General features: G+C 46.2%; 1 protein-coding gene across 1 annotated transcript; it reads left to right on the top strand.

Moving 5' to 3' along the window:
* The first annotated feature begins 359 nt into the window (after positions 1-359).
* LOC115446148 (potassium voltage-gated channel protein eag) lies at positions 360-15,863 on the top strand. The gene is made up of 13 exons (XM_037437397.1): positions 360-614; positions 1,222-1,383; positions 1,493-1,726; positions 5,806-5,937; positions 7,351-7,460; positions 10,103-10,498; positions 10,578-11,001; positions 11,552-11,751; positions 11,857-12,109; positions 12,390-12,601; positions 12,683-13,126; positions 13,204-13,428; positions 14,125-15,863. Exons 2-13 carry the CDS (start codon positions 1,305-1,307, stop codon positions 14,359-14,361), a joined length of 2,946 nt encoding a protein of 981 aa, XP_037293294.1. The 5' UTR covers positions 360-614; positions 1,222-1,304; the 3' UTR covers positions 14,362-15,863.
* The last annotated feature ends 35 nt before the right edge of the window (positions 15,864-15,898 follow it).

The following is a 15,898-nucleotide window of genomic DNA, read 5'->3' as shown; positions in this document are numbered from 1 at the left end:
TTATGCGAAAACTGACATTAAATATTTAATAAGGAACATTAGGCACAAGATGGTTGAAAGATATGTCCACAGTGATGGGCACAGTCGACACTCGAGTGTGAATGCATCGAGTGAGAGGCGAATGCGCGGGCCGGTGGAGCCGGGGACGGTGACCCGGCAGCGGCCGCTCGCCGCCGCGCCGGCCACGTGACGCTCGGCTCCGAGACTCGTCGCCGCCGGATTGCGTCACCAGCGGACACGATGGAGCGCTCCACTTCGACGGCGACGGTACACCGAGTACGCATGCGTGCTGCAGGGGTGTCGGGGGCGGGGGCGGGGGTTGCGCGCAGGGCGATCGGCGCGAGGGTGGCAGTAGCGCTGCGACGCGGCCGCCGCAACGGCTATCCCGCTCCCTGCACCCCCGCACCATCACCCGCGGGACTTCGCCCTGCAGTGCACCTTTCGAGCTACATCACAACACACAAACAGAATCGTTAGCGCGATCGGTCTAACAAAATGAGTGCCTCGTCGATGTTCGTGATTGTTTGATCGAGTTGTAGAGGACGTCGCCACATCTCGGATCGGGCGAGGGTTTCGCTCTCAAGTTGACCGCCGATGAGCCGCTTAGGGCGTAGGTACGTGTGTCGTGACTCGTGGCCGCACTGACTCGCGGAGGCCGTCACAAGGGTGATCGTCGCCATAACTCGCGGGCCTCCTCGTAACTCGTATCGTCTAAGTGTGTAAGCGGATTAGCCGCGGTCGGCGCCTACTCTGAGGCGCACCACCACAGGAGAGCCACTCGTGACTCGCGTGCGTCCTTGGAGCCCGTAGAACACGCTCCTGCCACACACGTAAACATTGTGTCCCATTGCATTGGTCGGTTCACGTATAATACTTGAATTTAAAACTTATTTCAAAACAAAAGATTTCATGCTATGTGTTAGGTTTAACAGGCGGTAAGCGTTTTAGGGCTTGGAACCATTTATAGCATGCAGATAAAAGTGGAATGCGTGGTGTGTGTTGTTGTAAAACGCATTGTCCTATCCCTAGCATTTGGAATAAAGAATCTACCGTAACTAGTTTTGTTGATGGATAATCTAATATCATTGTAATGTTCCCTAAGTTAGGTGACCCACATTGGAGAGTGGTTTTTCTAATTGTTTACCTACGAGAGTGTTGCGTTTGAATGAGGCTACGGCAGAAGCGAGTGGGGAGTGGGACTGAACAGAGTCCGTGTTACAGATGGTGCAGGCGCGCGCGCAGGTGAGCCATGTGAGGGGTGCGAGCGAGCGAGTGCGCGGCGGCGGAGCGAGGCCGCGCGCGGCATGCCGGGCGGCCGCCGGGGGCTCGTCGCCCCGCAGAACACCTTCCTCGAGAACATCATCCGCCGCTCTTCCTCACAGCGTCAGTACCGGTTCACTATGTCTATACGCGCGCGTGTGCATGTGTGTGTTTGTGTGTGTTGTGTGTGCCTGTGTGTTTCGTGCGACTAACGTGAGCTCGTTATCTACAGCAGACAGCAGTTTCTTGCTGGCGAACGCGCAGATTGTTGACTACCCGATAGTGTACTGCAACGAGACGTTCTGCAAGATGAGCGGGTACAACCGCGCCGAGGTGATGCAGAAGTCGTGCCGCTGCACGTGGATGTACGGCGAGCTAACCGAGAAGGAAGCGGTGGAGCGCGTGGACCGCGCGCTCGACCACCACCTCGCCGACCAGTTCGAGATACTACTCTACAAGAAGAACCGTGAGTGGCTCCAGCCTCGTCACTACTTACCCATTACTCACTACACTCATCATTCATCATTGACTTCATGTTTTCACCTGCTATATAAGTACTTTCGTACTCGTCTGGCAAGCGTAATGAACGCCTAAATACATTAGAACGCTTTGCATAATTCCTTCTTATTTTATTTATGAAGATTTAATGAATATAGTAGGTATATTACGCTATTAAATTAAGTTAATATTCGTTCAATTGTTTATTTTATCACAACGCGATAGATACTTACCTAGTAATAGTTTATAAGTAATTATTGCTAATATGGTAAGTACTGACCATAAAATCCTATTTGCGTGTCTGGAATGAAATCAGCGCCATAAAAATGGACAATATATAGGCCACTCTTTTTGTGTCGCCCCGCATGTCCTGCCTCCGAGTGCATGTTATATAGGAGCAAAAAAAGAGGATTATAAAAAAAGTTGCCAACAGGCTGCTATCGCCCTTAAGCCACGGCCTAAATGGCCTATTAACGAATCCGCTATTGGTATTCCCAAACGTTACTTGTCTAAGCACGGAGCAATGCTGTGATAATAAGTCTGCTTCTCAATGCTTTCCGAATGCCAGCCTTCGTAGCGTGGGGCGCTGTGATTCGCTAATGTTAGACAGCTTTACTCCAGTTGAATGTCAGATAAACAAAGTTGAATTATAGGTAGGTACTTACCGAAGTTTTTTTTACCTTTTTTTTACTTATATTTGTGAAATTTTTTATTCAGCTTAGTGAACTGTTCCATTCATGGCCGATCATGTTTTTTAATGTTTTCATACCTATATAAACACAAAATGAGTTATTTTATTATGAATCACAGGTTTTTTTTATATATTTTATTGATGAAGCGATTTTATGAAGGTTTTAAAATAAGGTGAGTCATCAATGGTTTCTTTACCTTACTCAACAGTTACTTAGTAATTTTAATACGTATTAGTAATTACTCAAGGAATCTAGCCTCTTTAAGAGTCATTTTTGACAGAAGAAGCTCAGTTTCAATTCCAACAATAAATGCAGGTATTATGCGAGGTGCGTATAAAAAATTCTTAGGGCCGCAGCCAAGGGGCCTTTCTACAACCATAAAAATGTATGTGAAGGGCACACTCCAGCGATAAATCTGTCGCTAGGATATGCCCTTGCCATACATTTCAATTGTTTTCTATTAGCGTTAACGATTTTAAAAACGCGCCTTGGCTACCGCCCCTGGTCTAATAAAAGCAATGATTTTTTTTAAAATTTAATAAAACCACTTATTCTTATTGGAATTAGAATATACTTACTTAAGTTCCTCTTTTCCATTGTCAAGATATTTTTTTAGTGTCAGGGCGCGTTGGGGTAAAAATATGACCTTCACAGGTATAGTTCGATCTACTCTCTAAATTCATCTATAATATATTAAGGGGAATCCCCTGACTGTATTGTAGATACTGACTGAAATAACATGAAAGGAGAATTTTCCGATATAGACAGTAATTTACTTATCACTACATATTATAAAACAAAGTCGCTTTCTCTGTCCCTATGTATGCTTAAATCTTTAAAACTACGCAACGGATTTTGATGCGTTTTTTTTTATAGATAGAGTGATTCAAGAGGAAGGTTTATATGTATAATAACATCCATTAAATAGTGGAGAAATACTGTTATTTTTTTATGTTATACCCGTGCGAAGCCAGAGCGGGCCGCTATGTTTTTATATACAACGTTCACAGTTTTTCTGTAGTGTATTTAGTATCAGCATTGCACCCATGCGAAGCCGGGGCGGGTCGCTAGTATAAATTACAAAAAGATTATTACCTATAGGTACTTAAATTTATTAAGATATTGTTAGAAGCTAAGTTTGTTTTTTGAATAGTTCTTTGGATCCGATCTGACTCTTCACGAGTGATACTATAGATATTATTAAAATATTCAAAGAAATACTAAGTAACTATGCGTATCAATAAATAACAATTCAACAAAATCAATTATTCTCCTGAGCCAATAACATTTAACTACATAATTATTAATTACAGAGTTCCCAAGTCCTCGTGTTTTAATGTTGACAAACACTCAAGCAATATTTTACAAGTGCAAGATCGAATGATTTTAATGCGTTCCTTAACTGCAAATAATTGTATGTAAAGATCGGATCTCAGCGTATAGACGTGTTCCAACAAATTTTAAATAACAAGTGTAAAGAGTTTTTTGCTTTGACCATATACCTAGGAAAATAATTGTAAACATTAAATACTTTATTAAAACTGAGACAACATTTTGTGCAGTATTAATAGTTTTTTTGCCGATTCCTGTATCGGAAGTGGCTAGGGCTTTATTAAAAAAATATTTAGAGTAGGCACCGGTAAAAGCGGACATACGGAGCAATATAGTCGTGAAACAACAGCCAAGCTCCAGAAATAAAGAATAAAAAAATGATAAATTTACAGTTATGTGAGTCCACTTCAAACACAACAGCCGCGGGGACACCTTGGAAAAGTGCAATTTATTGTTAATAATGTGTGCGTTCATTTATTCGAGATGCTAATTGTATCAGCTATCAATTGACCTCATTTATAACCTCAAATCAAATCAAATTATATCACAATTTTGTCATTGTTTTTTCGGAGGTTGATGTGAGTGAAGGTCGCCCACTAGATGGATCATCGTGCACGCTCTTTGACCAGTGTTTTAACTCCGCAACCCACTTTTTTAAGAGTAGCATACGAAGGCGCTAATTTGGTTAAAGTTTAAAATATAACTTAATTAAATGTATTTTGGTATTAAGTCTTTCTTGGGCAAATACTTACCTACTTAATTACCGAACCACGTAAAATTTTCTACATTCACATAAATCGTCTGTGCCTACTTGGTCGACGCTATCACATGGGGAATAATAACTTACATAACATAAGAAAATCAATATATTTCATATTCACTATTAAGAGTGGAGTTTTATAATGTAGGCAGTCTTAAAAAATACGCAAGTAATTCCGATCTATGTTAGGCCATGAATTTATCAAATTCACACCGCGCCGGGCCGTGTCCTAAACAGTGGAAACCTGGAAATAAAACTACTTTAGGTAGGTACGGTTTTTAGGCGAAAGCCATTCCTCTAATTTTTAATCTCGACGTTTCAAAGACTTCGCAGCAGAGGCTACGGGCGAAATTTTACAAGAAGTAAGTTAATACTTATATCACACGGTGTTCACGATATAGGTTGGTAATGAAAACAAAAACTAAGACAGCAGTTTAGTAAATTGTGGTGTGCCTACCGTTTTGTGTAGCGGCGGCAAACCAAAGCAGTATAAAAAAAGATCGCGTCTCCGTTTCATATAAAACGGTTTTGTGTGCTTAGGTAAATAATTTTAGGACAAGTCAGGCTTATATGAAACAACCGCAACTTGTCTTAAATGTAAAATCCACATGCACTAACATATCTAATGTGCGTATCTATAATGCCTTATCTTTAAACGTTAAAAGAATTGAAGAACGATACGGACCTATCTGTAACAAATGAATCTCTCCTTCTCTCCAACCTCACATAGGTATATTACAATTTAGAACTACATCGGTACTGCTTTGCAGTCTTCACGTTTTCAGAGCGGACGGATTGTCAAAGATTTTATTTTTTACAAGCTCTTATATAACTTGCAATATATGTTCAGACATAAATATAAAAAATAAGTTAAAAAATAAGTACTTACATACTTTTTCAAAACATAAATAAAATCAATGAATTGTTTTAACATATAGATGTACTACATGCGCGGCACAGCATCACTCTGAGGTCCTGGGTTCGAATCCTTGGTCTGGTAAAGTGTTATTGGGATTTTTTCTGCTCAGTATCAGCCCAGAGTCTGGAATTTGTGCCCAATAGGCGATAGGCGCACTCACTTATTACATCATGGGACGAAACACACTTGAGGAAAAGGAGTTACATTGGTGGCACCTTTGCATACCCCTTCGGGGATAAATGTGTGATGCATGTGTTGTGTTATGTTATTAATAAAAAATATTACAATAAAAGCTTTAACAAAAAGAAAAATGAATTGAAGTTTACGTACTTTGGCGTGTGCAGGCACGCCGCTATGGCTGCTGGTGCACGTGGCGCCGATCCGCAACGAGCGCGAGCTGGTGGTGCTGTTCCTGCTCACGTTCCGCGACATCACGGCGCTTAAACAGCCTATTGACGCCGACGACCCCAAGGGAGGCGAGTGCACATTTACTGATCACTTACTCGACACTGACAACAACAAATTCCATCACTCAAACAGGTGCCTCAGCACGAGTCGCGATCTTCGATCCGACAACGAGAGCATCATTTGAAGATTCTCGTGTTATATTCTTTTTTTTTTCACATTTTATGAATTATGACATCGTAAGGTATCCAATCTCAATATGCATACCTATATAATATTAGCTATTTATATACCACTAAAGGTCGGGTCGATGTTGGTGATGAACTGTCTCCATACCCTCTGTCTTCGGTATTCCTCAGGTCTGTGGTAATAGGGAGTTTTTTACAGTACTTGTTTAATCAGACCAGCGGGTAGGTGATCGCCTACGTGGTCTTTCTCAATCTACTTTCCCTTCAACCAATAGTTTGTCGAAGTTATCTGGCTGTCTTCGAGCTATGTGGCCAAAACTTTAGACTCGTTGATCGCATATTGTGGAAAGTCTAGTATGTGGTGCGATTGACTGGTTTGCACAATAACTATAATTTTTCTCTTTATTGATAGAAAGTTCTAACATCTAACTTTCTCGCTCTACCCTGCGCAATAATTCTGCAAGTTGTCGCACGGAAGTGGCTTGCAAACAACTGTGCATCATCTGCATATTGATGATTACTGATCTTGGTTCCCCCGACCACGATGCCTCCTTCCCACGCTAATAAGACTCCCCTCATTATAAACATGTCATCGATGTAGAAAATGGAGGGGATAAAAGGCATACTTGGCGTACTCCTTTCTCCAGTTTGAAAGATCCTGACACCATATCACTCACTCTGGCCATAGAGACTTGTCTTGTTTTCTATGATTTGGCTTTTGTTAACTATTTGCCCTCTAGTACTAGCCTTGGTTTAAACCAACCTTTTCAATTGGTGTTCCTGGTGAAAGTATGATATCAACAGTTCATTGATGATGTAAAGCATTATCTTGCAAGCATGGCGTATAAACGCTATCATCCGATAATTTCTTTATGACTTAGTGGAACTCTATTTGTGCAGCGGTATTCTACCCAGTACCCACCTACCTATATTGTACGTTATTATACAACACGTACTTATGATATACCTACGGGCTGGTTTAGGATTGGTACTTGGTAAATATATGGTATTCTGTCAAAAATTACAAATCTGTCTACAATATTCGAATTAAAACCAAAAAAAATATTGGCAGGTTCCGTTTTGCCGACAGCATAATATTGTTCACAAGGGTTTATTTATTTATAATAAACTCGATATGGGTGCCACAGGTTTTATGGCGTTTGTTCTATCTCCTTAAATACAAAAGAACTGAAAGATTGTGGGATCCTACTGTGGTGCGAGTTGGGGGTGTGAGAGCGAGTGAGTCGCGGAGACGTGTGGTGACGGGTGGTGACAGTGTGGTCGTGGCGGCGGCAGGTCTGTCCAAGTTCGCGAAGCTGGCGCGCAGCGTGACGCGGTCCCGCTCCGTGCTGGTGTCGGCGCTGCCGGCGCTCAAGGAGCCGCAGCGGCAGAGCCACCTGGCGCATGTCAGTACCAACGCACAACATGTAAACACGCACGCTCTTCTCTTTTGTACTGTAGCACTAGACACTAGACAGTAGTAAATACATATTTTGTGTGTAGTGCACTGCTCCTAGACACATTCACCGACGCGCGGAAGGTAGATAATAAGTATTGAGCTGTCTACACGAATACCTAAGCTCTCATGACGAATATTATGTGTCTGTGAACGGTGCCTCACTGAAGGTCCACTCTCACGCGTGACGGCCACCAACGGCCACCGCGGCCGACGTGCAGGGCTCTATATCCAGCCAAATTGTCCAGGCCGATTGATATTATCAATTTCGCCCTATACGTGTTAATTAATTATTCTATATGATTATTACGTTTCGCAATGCTAAGATTATACCTACAGAGATTAGACGAGATGGTGGCACGAGTTGTGGTAAGCGCCCATGATTAGTACCAACGCCACCTTGGAGAAAGTACTGTAAAGTTGCATAATGCTTGCCTAATTTCGGCATAATAGTACTGGAAACAAATTGTTTATACCGGAACCAAACAATGTTACCTAGATGTTAGTGCCTAGTCCTACCCAGACTAACTTTCGCATACCTACAAGTGACATTCGAACTAGTAATGAATAATACTTAATTATTATAATTGATTACTCATTACCCACCTACGTAACTCTTTTGCCTACGTGATGATTTTGAGATCGTATAAATTGTTATTTCGCGGAGAGCGGGCCTTCCTATTTCTTACTTTGGTACTCATAAACCTATTTAATACTTGTAGTAATTCTCTCTTTTTGCATTAATAGAAGAGACAAGTCCGTGTCGAGAGGGTCGTCTGACGTTTCGATTTACTTGTAGTATTTTATAATCCATATGAATTACTTCTAAATATGTTAAAAGTAATGACAATATACGCTCCGTGGAAATGATGATGACCCTTAAGTCATGGACGTGGTGACGACTGATGAATGACGAGTCACGAGCGACATCGCCCTTGAGATGGGCTGTTCCTACTGGGTAAAATTAGGGTGGGGTGTATCTGTCTCTGGTATTCAAAAATACGTGATCGGAAAAAGAAGATTCGAAGTCGTAGAGTTATTATACCAGGAGGAATCCATCACGTGCGTAGGTACATTGGTGAGACAGAACGATTCAGCATTTTATGGCTTTTACATCCAAAAACACTGCATCCGATACACACCAGTCACAGTATTTTTTATAAAATCACCAGGATGTCCTAAACCGAATATGTTTGTCACACTTTAAAGTTTGTCACCTGAACAATAATCACGCATGCCGAAAGAGACAAAATGCGAAAACCATCTCTAGCACATGACGTGTTGTATAATCTTGTTTCATCTTTCCGAATTGTCATAATGTGATGAACCAATGTGTAGATATTTGTGTTCAGAATGTATCCATATAAAATTTCATCTCAATCTGTAAAGCGGTTTAGATTCTTAGCCTTTTATCGCTCTTAGTTAAATTCTATAACAATATTGAATAGGTACTTATGCTATATTTATTTTTAACATTCAAAATATATCATTTTTTATCGCAACCTGTTCAGCAGTTTACTTTCTCTCCCCTTTCACCTCACTTCATTTGAAGTTGACAAGAAAAATAGTACGTACTTGAATACCATAGTTTTATATTGAGGCCATTTAATACCAAAATTCAATTTAAATCGGACCTGCCATTTTGGAGAAACCAATTACACATATGTCTATACTAATATACACAACTGAAGAGATATTTTTTTTGGTTGAACGCGCTAATGCCAGAATCTACTTAAACGATTTCGACTTTTTTCACTTATACGAATCTACATACATTGCTCATGAGCGCTATATGTTTCTTTTTACTTGGAAAAATATTTATCACGAAAAAACAAAATTACGCGGGCGGAGTCGCAGACAAAAGCTAGAACAGGTAACGCCTGGTATTGTAAAATGTCTAATTCTTGGATCTGTTCTTGTAAAAACTATTATCTGTACGTTACCTGCCGACGCACACCTCTGTACATATTGCACTGCGATCCGCTGCTTCCTTCCCCCACGTGCAATGCGACGAGCTCCATGTTGTATACAGTACTATACAGATTACCAGTGTCAGCAGTTACCAATACAATCATACAAGTCACACAAAACAACTTAAGATCAGCATGATCGGCTCCAACATTTATATTAATATTTAAAAACATTAAGTACTTATGTGGTACACAGTTATTTTAGTCAACACGTATCAATCTGAATCATGAGTCGCGATACACTCGGCTCCGCCATGTCAGTAGTGACTATTTATTTAGGCACGCAAAAAACAAAATCAACAAAGTTAATTTTTCCATGCATTTCCACATTAAAACATTTTTTTTTTGCGTGTTGATCGGAACAGATTTACATCATTTAAGGCTTTTATTAGTAAAATATAACTTTATAGGTACCTATCTAATACGTTAAACACAGTAAACGCCGCTCGTGTTTCAGAACTTATTTACAATTTGACAAGTAGTAAAATTATGTAGTTTGGGCTGGCAGTGCACAAAGCGCAGGTGCCAGTATTTCTGTGGCGCATGTGCACTGCCAGCCCTCAGGGCAAAAGTGAGGGCTGGAGTGAGCGGTGGCGCGGCGCTCGCGTCGCTGTGTGTGCAGGTGATGTCGCTGTCGGGCGACGTGCTGCCGCAGTACCGACAGGAGGCGCCCAAAACTCCGCCCCACATCCTGCTGCACTACTGCGCCTTCAAAGCCATCTGGGACTGGATCATCCTGTGCCTTACCTTCTACACCGCCATCATGGTTCCTTACAACGTCGCCTTCAAGAACAAGACCAGCGAGGACGTGTCACTACTCGTCATCGATTCCATCGTCGATGTAGTATTCTTTATCGACATAGTGCTTAATTTCCACACGACGTTCGTGGGTCCCGGCGGCGAGGTGGTGAGCGACCCTAAAGTGATTCGCAAGAACTACTTCAAGTCGTGGTTCCTGATTGACTTGCTATCGTGCCTGCCTTACGACGTGTTCAACGCGTTCGACCACGACGAGGACGTGAGTGTCAAGTGCTCTTGCGTTGGTGAATTGTTGTCGTACCTATACAGTTGAGATTCAGACTTTCGTGTTTTTGTAGGGCATCGGCAGTCTGTTCAGCGCGCTGAAGGTGGTGCGCCTGCTGCGGCTGGGCCGCGTGGTGCGCAAGCTGGACCGGTACCTGGAGTACGGCGCTGCGATGCTTATCTTGCTGCTTTGTTTCTACATGCTGGTGGCTCACTGGCTGGCCTGCGTTTGGTACAGCATCGGCCGCTCGGACGCCGACTCAGGCCTACAATACTCATGGCTATGGAAACTGGCCAACGTGACACAGACGCCCTACTCATACGTCTGGTCCAACGAGTCCGATGGGCCCGAGCTCGTGAACGGGCCCTCGCGCAAGACCATGTACGTGACGGCGCTCTACTTCACCATGACCTGCATGACCTCCGTGGGCTTCGGCAACGTCGCCGCCGAGACCGATAACGAGAAGATCTTCACCATCTGCATGATGATCGTGGCAGGTGCCGGAACTCTTCTGTTATTAGCCGGAGCACGGCGCACGCGGCGCCCGGCGCAGAGCACTGAGCCGGGCGCCGCGTCGCCTACACCCCACCTTCCTACCCACGTGTTGCCGCTCCCTCGTAATTAACGCTAGTTGTTGCCGCTCGTGTCGCACGTTGTTCCGTGTTTGCGTGTCCGGTGCACTTTGCACATTTTCCTCGAGACTGCGACTTCCCTCCCTAATCCTCTTTCCCCACCATATTATATATAATTTCCGTGCAAGCCCACGTAGCGTCGCGGCGCGTCACTTATGTGGTCTGTAAGCTAGAGTCCGAGGCGTCACATGCGGCTTCTTAAATATTTTTTAATGTGTATTATGATTGGCGTGACATACAATGCTACAGAAGCCGAGCATGTGCCGACTCGGAACAGGATTGTGGTTTCCTCGACATTGTGGCGTCTGTTGCAGCACAGATGCAATTCATGACACAGGGCATATTCAGCAAGCACCTGGCGGCCGCACAGGCGTGCGCGCCAATAGCCGCTAATCGTATAGCATTATGTTGGCAGCTCTTCTGTATGCGACGATTTTCGGCCACGTGACCACCATCATCCAGCAAATGACGTCAGCGACCGCCAAGTACCACGACATGCTGAACAACGTGCGCGAGTTCATGAAGCTCCACGAGGTGCCCAAGGCGCTGAGCGAGCGAGTGATGGACTACGTGGTGTCCACGTGGGCGATGACCAAGGGCCTCGACACCGACAAGGTACTGCCTCCGGCCGACCGCGAAGCGCGCATCGGCCGTAGGTGGCTCGTTATTAGTGGTCGAGTGGTGAGTGCGAGGTACGAACGCGGGCCGATGTGGTGGCAGGTGCTGAACTACTGCCCCAAGGACATGAAGGCGGACATCTGCGTGCATCTGAACCGCAAGGTGTTCAACGAGCACCCGGCGTTCCGGCTCGCGTCCGACGGCTGTCTGCGAGCGCTCGCCATGCACTTCCAGATGTCGCACTCGGCGCCCGGCGACCTGCTCTACCACACCGGCGAGTCCATCGACTCGCTCTGCTTCATCGTCACCGGCAGCCTCGAGGTCATACAGGACGACGAGGTCGTCGCCATACTTGGTAATGACACACTTTTGCATTTATCAATATAATTATGTATATCTTTAGGTACTGAATTATCATCCAATTTGTTTTAAAATAATTGTATCGCTATAATTTATAGCGTCTCAATTAACATCTAAATTTATATTATAACATATGGGAGGAGTGCCACGGCATGTCCAGTAATGGGATGCATGGAAATCCTAGCCGGCTCCAGGTAGTAGCGAGCTCCCGGCTAGGACGTTGCACGGGCGCGAGCCCCATCTAACCGAGTTTATCTTTATTGTACCGTGCCAAGGCAAGGGCGACGTGTTCGGTGATTCGTTTTGGAAGGACAGCGCTGTGGGTCAGTCGGCCGCCAATGTGCGTGCGCTCACCTACTGCGACTTGCACACCATCAAGCGAGACCGGCTACTCGAGGTGCTAGACTTCTACCAAGCGTTCGCGAACAGTTTCGCGCGCAACCTCACGCTCACGTACAACCTTCGCCATCGGCTAATCTTTCGCAAGGTGAGTGTACGGTGGGCGGCCCCCGCGTGCCGACGTGCCGGCCGGCTCGCCGCGCCGCCGACTGACGTGTCCGCTGCGCAGGTGGCGGACGTGCGCCGCGAGCGCGAGCTCATGGAGCGGCGCAAGCGCGAGCCGCAGCTGGAGCAGGCGCAGGACCATCTCGTGCGCAAGATCTTCTCCCGCTTCCGCCGCGAGCGGAGCGTGGCCGCCGCGCCGGCGCCCGCCCCCGCCCGTGCCTCTCCCGCACCGCCCGCCACCGCCCTCGCCACCGCCGCCGCCGCGCCGCCCGCCAGCGACGCTGAACGAGGCGACGCACCGCAGCCGCCGCCGGCCGTCGCCGCGCCGGCGCGCGGCAAGTGGGGCCGCCTGTTGGCAGGCGGATCTCTGGATGCGGCGCAGGCCGACACTCCCCGCGGCGCCTTTTCGCGCAGTCTGAGTGCACGCGATCGGCCGCCTCCGTCGGGCACGGACGCGACTGCGCAAGCGTCGGCCGCAGGGGCGGTCACGTCAGCGCTATCGCTAAAGGTGAGATGAAGACGCATTTGCCCGTAGCTCGGTAGCGCTGGTGTGTGAAAGCGCGTGACTCGGCTGTTGTGGCGCAGGCGTCGTTCGCGAAGGCGCGTTCGGCGAGCGCGCTGGGCGTGGGCACGGGCTCGGCGCGACAGGACACGATCGAGGAGGAGCTGGAGGAGCGGCGCCCCCCCGCGCTGCCCGCGCCGCCCCCCGTGACCCCCGCGCCGACCCCCGCACCTGTCTCTACGCACGACGCCGCACTCGCAGAGCTTCGCCGTGACGTGCGCAATGAAGTACAAAGACTCCAACAGAAAGTAAGCAAATTTAGTTTAAGGCTCAAGTATTATTATATTGTGATATTCAAACCCTCACTTTGGACCAATACGCTACGAGGGTCTGTTAATAATTATGGTTTTTGTCCGAAACAACACATGCGTAAAAAAATTCCAACAAGTTTTAAAATAAATTGCAAATAACTTAAAATAGCGATAACTTTTTTCAGATATCCGATTTAAATTAAACGAACCCTAAGTATATTCTGTCCAGTGTCCACTTGCAAACGCACTGTATATGAAAATCCGTTCAGATAGATACGGAGATATGCGCTAATAGAAAACAAATATGTACTTACATAGAATAGAATTGTAAATAGTTTTTAAAAGATTTCTTATCTTTAATTAAACAAATTAACTAGTCCGCCGTCTAGTATTTAGAGTGCTCATTTTATTTGTAACAGACTTCAAATATATTACAAGTAACATAAACTTGTAAAACAAATTATTTCTGTTCAATTACTCTTCTTTACCCTTTTCTATTACTTTTTTTCATAGTACAGGGCACTGTGTAGGGTACACCGGGTTCTGCTATTCTGCTATTTCGTTTGTATAAATAAGAAATAATTTTGAAATCATATACTTACTGATGTGTATCTACATAGAATGTGGCACGTGGGTGAAGACGTTTGTCGACATGATAAGTGAGTGAGTGTGTGAGGCCAACGTGCGTTGCAGTTGGGGCGGGTGGAGGAGTTGCTGACGATGCTGGCGGCGCGGCTCGGCGCCGAGCCCGGCGACAGCCCCGGCGGCGCGGCGGGCGCGGCGAGCGCGGCGGGCGCCGACGAGCCCCGCGCGCCCGCCGCCCCGCCCGCCGACCTCGCCGCGCTCACCCGGAAACGACGCTCAAAGGCAATCTACTCACTACTTCACATTGTCGATCACCTTTTGTTTACCTATCACTTTCGCAAATAATATTAGTTCATGTGTCTGGGTCCAAGGACTAAAGGAAATATCCAAATTCCGAACTGCCACCCAGCTTAGTAAATCCCTTCCCATCTACTTAAATACATTTCTATAGATCCCATTACTCTATACCGGCATCCTGTATTCGACATGCGGCTGATGATGATGATATAGACATTCTAATTAAAATCTTGTAGCTGTAAGCCGTATGAGCTGGCGTCACAATGATAATGACAGCAACTGTGACAATACACAACTGATGTTGCATTACGACCGTACATGGTTACAGGCGCGGAGTAAGGGCGCCGCACCACAAGCACCCACGCCGACCACGCCGGGCGACGCGCCCAGCAGCCCGCCGGGGGGCAGCGCGGGTGTGGCGGGGGCGGCGGGCGCGGCGCAGCGCCGGCGCGACTTCGTGTAGCGCACGGCGGCGGGCGGCGCGCCGACAGACTAGCGCGCGCCCGCCGCGCCGCCCGCGCATGCGCACCGCACGCCGCACGCGCACCGCACGCGCACCACACGCGGCACGAAGGAATTGGAAGCGCGTTCGTATCGACCGAATGCGGGACTGACACGTCCGACTGTACTGTACATATGTATCCGATACAAATATAGCTATACGTTAGGGGTTCACTACGAGTAGGCACGCCGCATTACGCTTACTTGTCGCCGCTCCGTCGCCGCCGCGTCGTCGCTGCCGAGCCCCAGCCGCTTGTAACCTACACCTGAGACATTGATGTAACAGATAGATACTGTATTTTTTAAATATTACACTACAATTAAACTTTATAAAGTTTGAACTACACAGAGACGTGCCCACACCGCTGGTGATGACACCAGCACCACTCGATCAATTTTACGGGTAACCTTTAGGAATAAATTCGACCAAAACATAATAATATGAAATTCTGAGAAGCTAACGGGGCAACTGGCAATTAGAGTAGGATATAATTATGAATTTTACCCAACTATCTATAGAGTTGGATGTCGGAACCGCTAGCGGCTAGTGTCCCATGATGCTCGACTACCGCAATACAATTATTTTATTTTAGGTGTAACAAAAAACATGCGAAACTATAAGCCCACTGTGACTTCTCTCGTAAAATACGATGCATGCATAGAATGACACAAGAAATATTCTTGTTCGACACGAGTAAAGAGCTGTCCGCCGTCCACCCACGCAGACGCGAGCAGATCCGAGCAGACCCGAGCAGGTCCGAGCAGACTCGAGCAAGTTCGGTCGCGACTACGCGGTGGCGACTGCGACGCTCGCACACACACATGCGTGTAACGATTTGTAAAAATGTTTAACATAAGTTATTGTATAACGTTCACTTAAAACGGGAAATACATTATCACAGTTTGTTTTCACATCGACGGAGCATTGACACGAACGACCAAGCGTTTTATATTCCCATCATTCTTATCACAACGCCGGCGCCGCTGTGCCGAGTGGCGCCCGAGGATCGCGGCGGCACCGTTGCCCTGATCGCTCCTTGTTGACGTTTTCAAAGTTTATGAGATTCGCCGACAATACTCGGGC

Source organism: Manduca sexta, chromosome 11, assembly GCF_014839805.1.
Source record: "Manduca sexta isolate Smith_Timp_Sample1 chromosome 11, JHU_Msex_v1.0, whole genome shotgun sequence".
In the NCBI taxonomy this organism is placed as follows: domain Eukaryota; kingdom Metazoa; phylum Arthropoda; class Insecta; order Lepidoptera; family Sphingidae; genus Manduca; species Manduca sexta.
Note: the sequence above shows the minus strand (reverse complement) of the source record. Positions and strands in the feature narration are given on the sequence as shown.